The 15,727-nt window shown below is 37.3% G+C and overlaps 1 protein-coding gene across 1 annotated transcript; it reads left to right on the forward strand.

The window, feature by feature from the left end:
* The first annotated feature begins 767 nt into the window (after positions 1–767).
* On the forward strand, positions 768–10,380 carry LOC136850860 (glutamine synthetase). Its single transcript, XM_067124893.1, has 3 exons — positions 768–904; positions 8,183–8,348; positions 8,654–10,380. Exons 2-3 carry the CDS (start codon positions 8,192–8,194, stop codon positions 9,580–9,582), a joined length of 1,086 nt encoding a protein of 361 aa, XP_066980994.1. The 5' UTR covers positions 768–904; positions 8,183–8,191; the 3' UTR covers positions 9,583–10,380.
* The last annotated feature ends 5,347 nt before the right edge of the window (positions 10,381–15,727 follow it).

Raw genomic sequence — 15,727 nt, forward strand, 5'->3', positions numbered from 1 at the left:
AAAGCAACCTTCACATGAGTCATGATAATTTATTTTCGTGGACAGGTGTTCTCGAACACCACGATTCGCAAACAGCTAAATGATTACTATTTTCCAACCATTTTCAGAAAGGTGTTCGTTAAATGGCCACGAGGCTGTTACCAGTGAATAAAACCGAGCCGTTAAAAATGTAAACGGATTACGAAAGTGAGCAGCGAAAGCTAATTCGTCTGCAGAGATTTGACGAATATGGAGGCTGTTGGCATTCGTGAGGAGGAGGAGCTTTCTCGTGTTGACGGGTTGTCACCATATTCTCCCTGTAGATTGGGAGCGGTCTTGAGTTTTTTTTTTTTTATCTGTTTATTTATTTACCTAGTGTTCTCCCTAACTCCTTCCTTCCTCGTTCTTTCGGAGTTAAAACCTAAAAGTTTCAATCAAGACTGTCACGTTGTCTACTGCATGTTGCGTAATCTCTATCTCTTTCTACTCGATAACACTGACTTCGTTACAGATAATGCCTTCGTGAAATTAGGCTGGGGTTGCCAATTATGGCCTCTGTTTGTCAACCAAGAACGGATGCCTTCCCCCCCCAGCTGTACCCCTACCCAAGTAAAAATAAAATACCAAACCCCCTTCTTTTATCTCCACACGAAAGAAACCTCTCTGTGCACCACACTCCCCCTACCCTTTCCCCACTACGCACATACATACACACGCGCGCACACACACATTTACCGTGGAAGGACCAGAACCTAAGTCTCTCTCCGTCCTCTGCACACCATCCCCCCAACAACCCCCTTTCACAAGAACCCCCCACCACTACAGCCCGAAGCTTGGTATAAAAGTAAAGCGCGTGAGTGCCTGTTTACAGTCGCGTGGAAGCTTTTGTGTACTTCGCATCCCAGGAGGAATTTATGCTCAAAAGGTAAAAAAAAGAAACGTTTGGCCTGTTCAAGTTTACCAGTACGCCCGCAGTTTACTTTAAAAAGGCGACTTGTTTTGTATCTAGAAATTTTTATAAGTGTTTCTGTCATTCGGTCGACGGTCTGTGTGTGTGTAATGTCATCATTCAAAAGGGCCGCGTAAATATTTTGTTTTGCTTTTTCGTGGCCTGCAATACCGCGGTTTAAATTCTAAGTCTATTATTATTATTTTCTCTAATATTCGCTGTTGCACGATAACTAATTCTTAACTGTTTGGATAAACTTCAGCTAAAAAGTGTTCTTAGTCATTTGCATTACTATTCAGTCTACTGAATTAATATTAAATCATACTAATGTCCACGTCTTGTTAAAAATCTTTTTAAAAATTTTCTAGTGATCACTGAAATCCATGAGCATGTTTCCAATGATAATCTTACGAGTTACACAGATACAAATATATATATATATATATATATATATATATATATATATATATATATATATATATATATATATATATATACATGTATATATATGTATGTATACATGTATGTATCCTCATGAAAAAACATATTATATAATAAATGCCCTCTTACATTTTACTGTGTGATTAGATAAGCGTGGTATGCCGATACGTTCCACTACAGATTTATCTTTGACATTATATACATATTAATTTTCCTTTAAATTTTGGAAACTGTCTTTTTAATGTGCGACTAACGTAATTCCTACAAGGGTACGTGGCGGGGGATAAGTGTTTCAAAGTGGAGATAGAAGACAGGTTCTTCATTATGTAACGCCTGTCAAACATATGACGAGGAAACACATTATTTTATTTGACTGTCCTCTTTTTAAGCAAGTGCTTGGGCGATTATTGTCATACTGGTAACATTATGTCGTTTGTAATGTTGATAATTTTTTTCTAGAAAATATGTTTTTGCTATTAAAATAAATGATGACCTGATTTTTGGCTTGGCTTGAATTTTATCTTGCACAGATAGGCCTATTCCTACTTGCTTCAAAGTGCTGGCAGTAACCATACAATTTAAATATAGCAAACTTTGGAGGACTAATATTTTGTATTTTATAATTTGCTTTATTCTATACGGTTGTAATTCAAAAGCACTTGAAAGCTTTAAAATCGGTCATTTATTTCTTACATTCGTGTTACATGCATGTATGTGCCCATATTCATACAACACATGCACACATTCAAACTGCATTTTACATCATGCCAAAATTGAATCTGATATAAACACCACTAACATGTTATTTTGACAGTAATTAATCTGAAGCACTTTATAGAAATTATCAATTTTATTTTTTGTTTTCTGTGAACAATAACTATACTGCTCAGGTAACGAGTTCTAAATGGTTAGCAAGAATAAGTGATAGCACTGTTTCGCGTCAATACTTTTAACAATACACTGGATATTCTTATTTGCGAGAATTTTGTGTCCAGCCACAGTAAAAGCGATCAGAGTTAACAGGTAGATTTTTGTATGAAGCCTTTCTTATTTTTATGCAAGTCTACTGTGAGAGTATGGAGAGTATGTCAAGTGTCAGATTTCTTTAACAAACAGTTTTCGTTATACTGATATTTTCAAAGTATGCAAAGTGTCAAATTTCTTTAATTTTTTGCTATACTGATAATTTTGGTATACTGATAATTTCTTAATTATGTTTTGAACGCACAGATTCTACCGGTACTGGCTTCAGTCCTTTCCCTTTTGTCCTCAAGAGCTTAAGATAAGATCAAAATGGTTGATGTTAATGTGGATGGCCATACCCTTAAAAGTACAGGTGGCCTGATAATTAAATTCGACCCATCCAGTTTTTCTTCAAGAAAGGTTTTCGTTCGCTTTCAAACGTGTTGAGAATACATATATTTATATATGTATACATATATAAATATTTATATTTATATATGTATATTTATATATGTATACATATATATATATATATATATATATATATATATATATATATATATATATATATATATAAAAAGTCATTTCATACTGATTCAAAGCTTTGAGAGAGAGAGAGAGAGAGAGAGAGAGAGAGAGAGAGAGAGAGAGAGAGAGAGAGAGAGAGAGAGAGAGAGAGAGATGCCAGCTATCGACGGACTTGGCAATATATTTATTCAGATTAGCAGGCAGTGTGCGACTACTTGAGATGAAAATAATCAGCGCAAAGTAAACCTTCTCTGGAAAATAAAAGACAACTGAATGACAGATAAAATATTTGAGTCCAGATTTCGATAAAACGAACAATTTGCTCTTGTGTTTGTCATTCAATTTAATTCTTATATCTTTCGTTCGTTACAGACCGGAAGCGTATTGAAAATTTTAAGTTAGAATATCTTTCTAAACAATATTCTAGCCGTACTGTAACATAGTTCTCGTCATAGACAAAGGATGAGAATCACTCCTGGAAACTAGGTATCAATAGGCATTACGCTCTCTACTGAACACTCCTGTTATTCCATAACCTTGATGCAAAAACCACCATTGTGTGTTATTGGAAAAATGAAAAAAAAAATTCTTACGGTTTATCGACGAAAAACCACTTCGCTCTGCGACCAAAATTCTTACGGTTTATCGACGAAAAACCACTTCGCTCTGCGACCAAAGAAAACACGCCCCTGTCCTAATTGGCCCCCGAAGGACCACCACGTCTGCCTTGAAAAACAATCTTCCTTGAAGATCAAGGTAAAAAAGCAGGTGTCCCTCAACAGAGGAGATCCTGTTTTCGATGGAGGCATAAGCCTACCTTGGGGTCTCGTCTGTAAGACCTATGGAACAGACCTTTGAGTACATTTGACGAACAGAGAGAGAGAGAGAGAGAGAGAGAGAGAGAGAGAGAGAGGGGGAAACATTTTACTTCTGTGTTTATCTACAGGTCACGAACCATCACAGTTTCTCAACAAAGAAAATGGGAAATTTATTGCTTATTGACCTTTGATCAGTTAGGATAAACTGTGGACTCCACAGAAAAACAAACGTGCTCAGAGCGTGACCCAGAATACCTTTATATATATATATATATATATATATATATATATATATATATATATATATATATATATATATATATATATATATATATATATTCTATATATATAAACCGCTCGGCAAAACAAGAGTGCAAGATACAAATGAGTATTTAAAACCATCAGACGAACGCCAATATTGAATACTGCGCAGAGGGTGGATCGGTTTCCAACAAGATCTAGAGTGTCTTCTCAATAAAGAGATGAATAATAAAATGACTAGGTCTATGCAAAAGACTAAACTGTTGCTTGAAAAATAAAATAACTAGGCCTATTCAAAAGACTAAAATCCTGCGTTTAGTCACAAATTAAATAAAATATACGAAACGGAAAAACAATTTCTCTGAAGACACACAGACCCACCCCAAGACTCGAAAAGTGAATTATGCCGATGTATAATAAGCTTTACAAATGACTAGAAAACTTGTCAACTCACAACTAACAAAAGAGGATTTAATCCGCCTTAAATGCGTCACTTCTTTTTCTGCAACGTCAGCTGCACTGGCTACCAATGCATTTGCCGAGTGCTTTAAGCCAAGGCAGAGCTTGCCAATTGACTAGATGCGCAAGCACGGTGACTTGGCACCTACAAAGGAAATAACCTCAATTAGCGATTGGTGCCATTGTTGTTCTCTCGACTTTTCAAAGTGTCAGTGACCAAGGGGAGAGAGAGAGAGAGAGAGAGAGAGAGAGAGAGAGAGAGAGAGAGAGAGAGAGAGAGATTGTCAAGCCAGTTAAGTAAAAAAAAAAAAAGGGGGAGGGGTTTGGAAATACCAATGGTACATGACACGCGGGTAAAAAAAAAAAGTCCGCAATCCGAATCATCTACATCCACTTACTTAAAAATAATAGTCATCCCAACGCAACGCAATTTCGCCAAACATGACAATACTTCACAGCTGATTGCAGATAATATCTGTTATTATCCGCAGCTTCTCTCTCTCTCTCTCTCTCTCTCTCTCTCTCTCTCTCTCTCTCTCTCTCAAACGTGCCAAGGTAAGGCTAGGCCAACAATAGTATTTTTTAAACTTTTATTTAAAATTAACAAAATTACAATATTTACATTAGTATGGAGAAGACATTCCAGCATCATCTTTCACTCTCTCTTATGCTTTAAGAGTAACTAAATCACTAGCTCATAAATATGATAATTAAGTGGATGTGACAAAATAGTTCGATTAAATAAATCAAAGAAACTGACTCGTTAAAGTCCGGGATTCTATAACTAATAATAGGTAATTGATTGAAAACTCTTTACCCTGATTTATACTATGAACAAATTTTCTTCCATTTAGCAAGCTTTCAAGATGTAATGATAATAAGTTACGAATAAGATCCAATGAAAAAAATTCTTTAAATTTAAAATAAAAAAATATTACGGAATAGTTTGCGACAGATTTCATATTAATACACACACTAATCAAGCGACAAGAGGCTTTGATATTCAAAGACCACACGATTATTAAGGAGACTAAAAAGGACTTGAGAAATAAAAATACTTCACACCTTTATACAGTATAATCAAGCTTATTCACTATCATTACCAAGAGCAAAGTTCAGCAGTCATAATCCGTTTGGGATACCGTAATTCTCTCTCTCTCTCTCTCTCTCTCTCTCTCTCTCTCTCTCTCTCTCTCCTCTCACACACACAATTTTAAATGCCATTACAGTGGGTCGCTCTCTGCCGGGACGATTCTGACAGAGCAGTCATCGAGAATGCAACATACAGCATTATTCTCAGTGCGCGAATCAGCACGGATGATGATATTATCTTTTCTCTGATCCACTACAGACAACATCAACAAGAAGATTAATAAGTTGTAGTAACGATTGCAGCTATCGTAAATGTTCCAATAAGTATAACGATAACATTATCAGGCGTAGTGGCGATAACAATATATATGAATTAAGATGGCGAGTGCTTGTAGTTTTAATCATAAATACGATAGCATCATTACATGAACTAAGATGGTGAGTGCTTGTAGTTTTAATCATAAATACGATAACATCATGATATGAATTAAGATGGCGAGTGCTTGTAGTTTTAATCATAAATAAGATAAACCATTGCATGAATTAAGATGGTGAGCGCTTGTAGTTTTAACCATAAACACGATAACATCATTACATGAATTAAGATGGTGAGCGCTTGTAGTTTCAATCATAAACACGATAACATCATGATATGAATTAAGATGGCAAGTTTTTGTAGTTTTAACAAGGGAAAAGTCTTTCTAAGCGCATCCGTTTACAAAACACAGCGACTTCCTTTGGAGACCTCGATCTTGTTGCCACGGCAGTTAAAGGTGTGACTGTGACGTCTGGATCATGTTTATACCACGTGATGGGATTATTCTCGCTTTGTGGGGATGTGGGAGAGGAGGGGGGGGGAAGGGACGGGATGGGAAGTCTCAATGACAAGAACGACCGCTTTATTTCTTTAGGATAAGTGAAAACCTCTTACTCTGTGGTAATAATAATAATAATAATAATAATAATAATAATAATAATAATAATAAGAAGAAGAAGAAGAAGAAGAAGAAGAAGAAGAAGTGTGTGAGCAGCTGTTCAAATTAAAGTGATTCCTCACAGCATCTGATTTTGTTATTGTTTTTATTTTTTTATTTTTATTCAACGGTCATGCCTCATTATTATTATTATTATTGTTTTGCAACTACATTATACAATCCTCTCACTGCACTATGGAAACATTCAAACAGAACGGACGTACAGTCAATACTTTTGCTCTTATAAATCGTTAAGCGAAACCCTTTCGCATTCACCACACTCCCAAAATAGAAACCCATACAGAGGATCCCGTCGACCCCGTAGAAGAGAGAGAGAGAGAGAGAAAAAAAGAGAGAGAGAGAGAGAGAGAAAAACTCGTCCTTAAAGCCACGCTCCTGCACCGGTTTATTAATAGATCCTATGCACTGGGCCAGACAGTCTGCAGCCACACAGTCTGCAGCCACACAGTCAGACAGACAAAAGACAGTCAACGAGAGAGGCTTGACCTGAATTCGTCAAGATTTTTATGAAAACGCCACGTGGGTCTGGACAACTTATCTATTTAGCCTTCACCCATATTCCCCACGGCGGAGGCTTACCTCAACCCCATCCAAGATTAGACGCATAAACACTTGAACTGATCCCACCTGCGTTTTGTCTGGGAGGTGATACCATGAGAGAGATAGACAGAGATTACTATATCAGCCTTGGTTTATAACCTGTCATATTTTTATTTACTATGGCCAAGAGCTCTATCCTTTATTTGTGCGAAACGCTCAGCCAACGGTGTCAGGACTCAGGACCCAGTCAGTCTAGCTGAAGCAGTGAACCTCCCCAACAAAACTTTCCACTGCCTGTGATTCAGGTTTGTTACCACGCGCGTTTCACGTGAACAGATCCGCTATTTGTAGCGTAAACACTATCCGGCAACCGGAGAGGCACTCCTTGACGTCACAGAAACCCGTCCCGCATGCACTTTGTGAGTAAGCTTCTCCGATTAACATTTTCTCTCAGCAATTGTTTGTTTTCAGGCTTAGCTTTCTAACCAGCCTTGACGTACGTTAGCAAGGTGGACTTGGGTAAACACTTGGGTAAACATAATGTAAAGTGGGCAACCTTGTTTGCTAAGGAAACAAAGCATACATCGGACGGCCTTCGTGATAGCTATTATGTAACAGTCATGTTTGTCGATGCGATATAACAACAGTCGCAGTCAGGCTCTTAAAAAAAAAGTGATATCGGAGACGCAGGAATGTATTCTCGGTCAAAATACGAGCGTGTTAGGCCACCAATAACGTGTGTACGGAATTTTATTTGAACCTTTGTAAGGTGAATAAAGATGTGTATTTTTATTCATTCTAAAGCAACCACATCACAAAAATATATAAACAAAACAAGTTATTTTTGTACTCATGCGTCAACAGTAACAATATACAAACGCTTTGGAGCAACCCACTTAAGGGATACCATGTGCATACTTATATATACATATACATACATACATACACACACACACATATATATATATATATATATATATATATATATATATATATATATAGCCTGTGCTTTAGTTAATTAATCACAACAACAAGAGTAATATTTCCAGTAACATGAAAAAATATACACACATACTGACACTAATGTTTACCACATATACTAAGCATTCCTACAAGAAGCATTATTCACTGACAATTTTCATTTCTTCCCATTTCAGGCTATCAAGATGGCATATGGAACTAATAAAACAGTCTTGGACAGATACCTGAGACTTGAAATCCCTGATCAGAAATGTCAGGCTATGTACGTCTGGGTAGATGGTACAGGAGAGAACCTGAGGTCTAAGACAAGAACTCTCAACTTCACTCCCAAGAGCCCTAGTGGTGAGTAACCATTATGAAATGTTATTATTGTAATTGAAAGTAAACTTCCCACATCATCCTTGAACATGAAGGCACATCATTTTAAAGTAACTGTGTGCAACATCCATTTCTGAGAATCTGTGACATATCAAAGAATTTGACTGATTTTCTATAATTTTAAATGATTTATTTTTATCTGATACAGCCTTCTTTGGTGTAATCCCATCAAATAACTTCAATTAAATATATTTCTTCAATAAAAGAAGCAAATTTGTGACTTACAATCAAAACATGCCAATGTACTAATTAGAAATTATTATTTCCAGAACTTCCCATCTGGAACTTTGACGGCTCTTCAACTGGACAAGCTGAAGGCAGTAACAGTGACGTGTATCTGCATCCAGTTGCTATCTACAGAGATCCTTTCAGACTTGGTAACAACAAACTGGTTCTCTGTGAAACCTACAAATACAACAAGAAACCCACTGACACCAACAAACGATGGAGCTGTCTGGAAGTCATGAAGGAGGCGGAAGAACAGCATCCTTGGTTTGGCATGGAACAAGAATATACCCTTTTGGATATTGACAAGCACCCTCTTGGCTGGCCCAAGAACGGTTACCCAGGTCCCCAGGGGCCCTACTACTGCGGTGTAGGTGCTAGCAAAGTATATGGCCGTGACATTGTTGAAGCTCACTACAGAGCCTGCCTCTACACTGGTATTAACATTTCTGGAGAAAATGCTGAGGTCATGCCTGCCCAGTGGGAATTCCAGGTCGGTCCTTGCGAAGGCATCACAATGGGAGATGACCTCTGGATGGCCAGATATCTCCTCCATCGCGTAGCTGAAGATTTCGGCGTCATTGTGTCACTGGACCCTAAGCCTATTCCTGGAGACTGGAACGGTGCCGGTATGCACACCAACTTCTCCACGAAAGCTATGCGTGACCCAGACGGCATCGTCGAAATCGAATCTGCTATTGACAAGATGTCCAAGGTCCACGACAAGCACATCAGGGCCTATGACCCCCATGGAGGCAAGGACAACGAGAGGCGTTTGACTGGGCTCCATGAAACCTCCTCAATTCACGACTTCTCAGCAGGTGTAGCCAACAGAGGAGCGTCTATAAGAATCCCTCGTGGCGTTGCCGAAGAAAGGACAGGCTACCTAGAGGACCGTAGACCATCTTCCAACGCCGACCCCTACGTTGTGTCTGAGAGACTGGTACGCACTATCTGCCTGAACGAGCAGTAGAATCGCTGCTGCATTTCATCGCATATCATATCAAGGAGATGTTCCAGCTGTCCAGAGTACAATTATTGTGTTGTTAGCTAGATATACCTGTTCATATGTTATGTGTTCTCACCGGCTATGTCTTGTCTTGGCTGTAACGTGTCCCTGATCACGACGAATCGATAAAAACAGGAAACTGCTCTGGACACACTTAAAAAAAAATAGGACTACCTTCGTGGTGCACTGATGAAGAATTAGAAAATCCTGAGCCTTGCTTTTAACAGTTCGTTTTATCGTTGGCATATACTGTATGCACTGTTATCTGATCGTCACAGTTGCTTTACAGTGCAAAATTATATATATATATATATCCCAAAGCAAGCTCTCTTAGGTTTTGTTTTACGCAATGCACGTACATCATAAACAATGTTATTTCTGATTACGCAAATGTAAAACAGTTTTCAAAAGTCAATTTCAGGATTATCTATCTTCAAGAAACACATGTTATCTTAATCTCACCCAAATGTAACATATGATTTCATCACCAACTGCTGATTCTCTAGTATCGGGGTATTTATACCATTCTATGTATTGTGTTTTGTCCGCGTGAAAGACTCAAGAGACATGAAACCGTTTACTTTACAAACATATCTTAATTAAAACACTTGGCTTTCATCGCCGACATTCTTACACACACACACACACACACACACACCTCACCTTCTTAGCACAGTGTTTGTGGATCTTTTTTTTTATAAAAAAAATTTCTCTGTATATAAATATTTTATGATAAATATATTTCTATAATGGTAATATGAAGGAGCCTTTCAATACCCTTATGTGAAACTGAAGTAACAATAAAATGGTAGAGGTCTGGAAGAATGTTATTGCTCGACGTTAGACTTATGGTAAATGGTTATCCCCAAATCCATCGTATATCATCGTCATTCAGAGCTAAAAGAGAAATTAAGAGCTGAAAAAGGTTTAAAGGTCATTCAAAGCTAAGAGAGAAATTGAGAGTAAAGGAGTATTTAAAGGTGTGTAACAGAAGGAAAACCTCGCAGCTGCACTATGAAACAATTTTTAGGAAAGGGTGGAAAGCAAGATGGAAGACAGTATATAAACGGAGGTACAGTAAAAGGAATAGAAGGGGTTGCAGCTAAGGGCCGAAGAGACGCTGCAAAGAGCCTCGAGTAATGCTTACAGTGCACCACGTGAGGTCCACTGATGACAGCACCGCCCCACTACGTGGTTCTCATGTTACCGTTCTTTGGAAAGCTATCGCCTTTGTTTCAATCCTTCCATCCTTTCGTAATTCTCAGTGAACGACGTCTCTAACGTTGCACAAAAATTTATTGGGACTACAATCAGGCGTTGATGGGTAATAAAATGACAGGCAGGGAAGAATTTCATAGGGATAAAATGTTTGGTTTTGGTATAAACTATAGTCGATTGCGACCACCCTAAATGGGGCATAGCTCGGATTCCAAAGCAGAATAGTTAGTTGAACCTTAACGACGAAAACCTCAATTTCAGTCACGTCTCTCTCTCTCTCTCTCTCTCTCTCTCTCTCTCTCTCTCTCTCCATCAATGCTCTATAACAACAGCGAGTACAAAAAAAGGATCCTTCACCAAAAATAAAAATAAACTCAATCCTGAACTGAGCCCAATCCGTCATTGAAAGAACAATCTAAGAAAGTCCTTCCCCTGGAACATCCTTCTACTTTATATGTTGACTTTTTTTTTTTTTCGTAGCATCCAGATTTCATTCAGCAATACAACTTTCTGGTATTCACCCATATACATACTTCCACACACACACACACACACACACACACAATGTAGCTTACTCTGGTATAAATGCTTACACTTACGACAACTTTTTATTATTTTTTTTTTCCCTTGCACAATTTTTTTAACCTTTCAGTCCCTCTGATGCCACATTCTAGGCAAACGATTCTTCTCAACAGTTTGAATATCTATTCTTATATCCATATCTAACATCCTAACTTCAATTCCATAAAGGCGATTTAGCTCAACAATTCATCTAACCACCCAAACTTTTGTGTAGATACTCCCCTTTTCAGACAAACCTTTTCGAATTATTTAATTTTTCCATATTACGTACAAAACTGTTAAATCAAAAACAACAAAGTTGAAAGCACTATACGACACCTATGATGCAAAAACAAGCAATACTCGAAGGTAATATCAGTTGTGACAGAGCAGCGAGAGTTTTCTTTAGAAAACGAGATATAAAAGAGAATATACAAAAATTTACAAATATCAGTATGATGATGCTTTCATGTTCAATCGAATTACCCTTCCATCTTTCTTTTCACTAACTTCCCGCTATTTGAGTTCACTTCACGAATTATAAGAATCAGTAACTCTTAAGTTGCTCAACGCAATATATACGTATGCATGTATGTATGCATGTATGTATGTATATATATGTATATAATATATATATATATATATATATATATATATATATATATATATATATATATATATATATATATATATATATTAAAGTCCTCCTGGGCCTCTGTAGGCTCATAGGGCAGGCGCTGATCTGCTGATATACACATGTATATATTTACAGTATATATATACATACATACATATGTGTGTATAATGCAGCTGTTAACACAACCTACTTTTCTTGAAAAACACCCGGCCATGTCCCCTACAATCACCAAAGGTTAACGTTCCATTTTTTCCATCTGACAGCAAGCCTTGCAGCCACACATCCTGCCACTCTAATCACTGCCATACGCAATACGGTACTCTCATTACGCAACCTGATTTCTGCCAGACCCACTGTAGCGCCACACCCTCACAATTCCTGATGCCTATTGGTCGGGTTAGAATCACACCACAAGATCCGCTTTTCCGATTGGCTCCCTTGCTAGTGCGTCAGAGGACGGGTCAAGAGGTAAGTTTGTGGCTTCAGGAAGCAATTAGGTTTTTTGCTGACGCGTTATTTATGTCGTAAAAAAAAGGTGGTTACGTTGAAAAAATGGCAGAAAATGTCTGATATTTCTGTGATTTCTAACCAAGTTTGGCAGTACGAGACAAACTAAATATAATGTCACAACTGTAAATTCAGAGCAACAAGTAGTAAAGTGGATCAGAGCAACAACATACCATGTTTTTATTATTTGCTGAATATCAGTGCTGATATAAATACTGTAGTCTCTTTTATGGATTTATCACATCTTATGATGGGGTCACCCAGAAAAAGGACAGGTAACCTTATAATTTTTCTTGAGGCCAAGGTTTCGGGCAAAAGGTTATATTTCTACTTAGCTCAGACCTAAAACCAAAGAAAACTAAACTGAAGTTAATAAGGAAAAAGCATAACCTTTAAAAAAAAATGAAGCGTTTGTTGGAGGGAGAAGGAACGTCTCAAACTGCTAATTTTACTGTGTAAGAGACACGCGTATCTTAGTGGTGCTTCGTGATGGCCTGGAGAAAGAAAAAGAAGCTTTTCTTCTTTTTTTCTCGCAGGACTTCACTTAAGCTCTGGGGAAAACCAGACAGAACTGCATCAACAACAGAGAGGCAACAATCCCACCTCTCTGAGAAGAGAGGGCTGAAAAATTTTGAAGAAGGCAGAGTAATTCTTAAGAAATCAGTCTATTCAATCCTGTTAGGATGAGAAGCAAGAACGACTATCTATTAATAAAAAGAGCATTATTTATAGCCGAGACAGGCAACACCAAAATAATGCCCTCATAGATGACATGCCGTTAAAAAAGGGGGTCTACATAGCTGACACAGAAAAACTGTTCAGTACAAGAAAAGAATACAGTAACTTCTAACTTTTAGATACCGGACTACGGTATACAGTACATGTCACTGGTACTTATCTTATACAGTCGTACCAAAGTTACATCATACATAAATAAAATATACAGATAAGCGAGTTGCATTCAGACATTGAACAAATATATAAAAAGGCCTACAAATTGATTGAAGAACAATACCTTTATACCAAAGTTAGACCATACATAATAAAATATACAGATAAGCGAGTTGCATACAGACATTGAACAAATATATAAAAAGGCCTACAAATTGATTGAAGAGCAATACCTTTATACCAAAGTTTGACAATACATAATAAAATATGCATAAACAAGTTGTATAGAGGCATTGAACAAATATATAAAAAGGCCTACAAATTGATTGAAGAGCAATACCTTTATACCAAAGTTAGACAATACATAATAAAATATGCAGATAAACAAGTTGTACAGAGACATTGAACAAATATATAAAAAGGCCTACAAATGGACTGAAGAACAATACCTGTATACCAAAGTTAGACCATATATAATAAAATATACAGATAAACGAGTTTATAGACACTGAACAAATATATAAAAAGACCTACAAATTGATTGAAGAGCAATAACTTTATACCAAAGTTAGACCATACATAATAAAATATGCAGATAAGCGAGTTTATAGACACTGAACAAATATATAAAAAGGACTACAAATTTATTGAAGAACAACACCTTTATTGACAGGTGCAACTACACCTACAGTGACTATTTCGATGCTAAGGGTTATCAACTAATAAACTAATAAAAAACTTGACCTCTACCAAAAAATAAATTCTTTCGCAACAGATGTTAGATGTTATCATTCATTTACGTTTAGTACCACCCTTTAGTAACGGCTGATGCAGTTTTTTCTTTTTTTTTTACTGGAGTACTACGTCATTCGATGTAAATAATATCCGATATAGACTATCCTTAAATAAATAAATAAAAAAAATTATAGGTACTACCCGTATGGCAGTCTGCCACATACCCCAGACCCAACCGAGACTAAATAACCATTAAAAAGAAGCAAATCACAACTTACCTTAGCAATATTAATAATATCAGATGTAGGCTATCTGTCCTAAAAAAAAAACTAAAGGTTCTACCTTTATGGCAGTCTGCCACATACCTCAGACCCAACCGAGACTAAATAGATATTAAACAGAAACAAATCACACCTTACCTTGATTAGACGTGCGGAAATGAAGGTGATTCAGAAGTGTCCGACCTTGTAGTTGACGAAGAAAAAATTCTTGAAATATTTCTTAAAATCTCCGCAGTGCTCTGAAAAAAAAGTTAAAAAATTACAAATTATTCATGTCCCAGAACACTTTAGGAGCCAGAAATTTAAGCTTTAAAATTCAATAAGGTTCTGAAATGAACTGAACTGAATATAGAATTCAGGCCAAAAGCCAAGCGCTGGGACTTAAGAGGTCATTCAGCGCTGAAACGGAAACTGACAGTAAAAAGGTTTGAAAGGTGTAACAGGAGGAAAACCTCAAAGCAGTTGCACTGTGAAATAATTGTTAGGAGAGGGTGGAGAGGAAGATGGAAGAAAGAGAATACGAAAGGAGGTACAGTAAAAGGAACGAAAGGGGTTGCAGCTAGGGGCCTAAGCTCTTTAAAGAACCCAACAGAAAATGGGTATTTTAAATGCAACACCAAAATGAAAATCCTAAATACCCATTTGAAATCCTATAAACAACAAAAGCATTTAAAATCAAGCAACCCCACCAAGGATATCAATAATGAAATAAAAAAAGAAATTAAAAAAAATAAATAAAAAACATGGGAAACCCGATGCACCTGTCGGATGGGTTACCGGTGGCCTAGATTCCGGCGACGGGGCCCATCAAGGTCACAGCACATAAGATTCACCTGTCATCGTTCTTGTTTCCATCCTTAGGACGTTTTCGGTTTTTTACTTTCGTTTGTCATTTTCCTAAAGCTCATGCTTTTTTATTTTTCTGTAAAAGAAAACTAATGAGATGGCTTTCTGTCTGTCTGTCCGTCCGCCCTCAGATCTTAAAAACCATTGAGGCTAGAGGGCTGCAAATTGTTATGCTGATCATCCACCCACCAATCATCAAACATACCAAATTGCAGCCCTCTACCCTCAATAGTTTTTGTATTATTTAAAGGTTACAGTTAGCCATGGATCGTGCGTCTGGCAGCGCTTTCCAGAGGCGTAGCCGATGCACTTTCACTTGACCGCATCAGGGGAGCAACTGAGCTCGGCCCGGTCGTAGCTGAGAGTTTCATACAGCAATACACGCTGTACAGAAAACTCGTGATAAATTTTCCCTATCACGAGCGCTGCGATT

This window comes from Macrobrachium rosenbergii, chromosome 22, assembly GCF_040412425.1.
Source record: "Macrobrachium rosenbergii isolate ZJJX-2024 chromosome 22, ASM4041242v1, whole genome shotgun sequence".
Taxonomy (NCBI): domain Eukaryota; kingdom Metazoa; phylum Arthropoda; class Malacostraca; order Decapoda; family Palaemonidae; genus Macrobrachium; species Macrobrachium rosenbergii.

What these genes read in the sequence shown, in the direction of transcription:
- LOC136850860 (XM_067124893.1), top strand. Translation starts at nt 8,192, where the DNA reads ATGGCATATGGAACTAATAAAACAGTCTTGGACAGATACCTGAGACTT. An exon ending in CACTCCCAAGAGCCCTAGTG is followed by an intron (nt 8,349 to 8,653) that starts GTGAGTAACCAT and finishes TATTATTTCCAG; the next exon opens with AACTTCCCATCTGGAACTTT.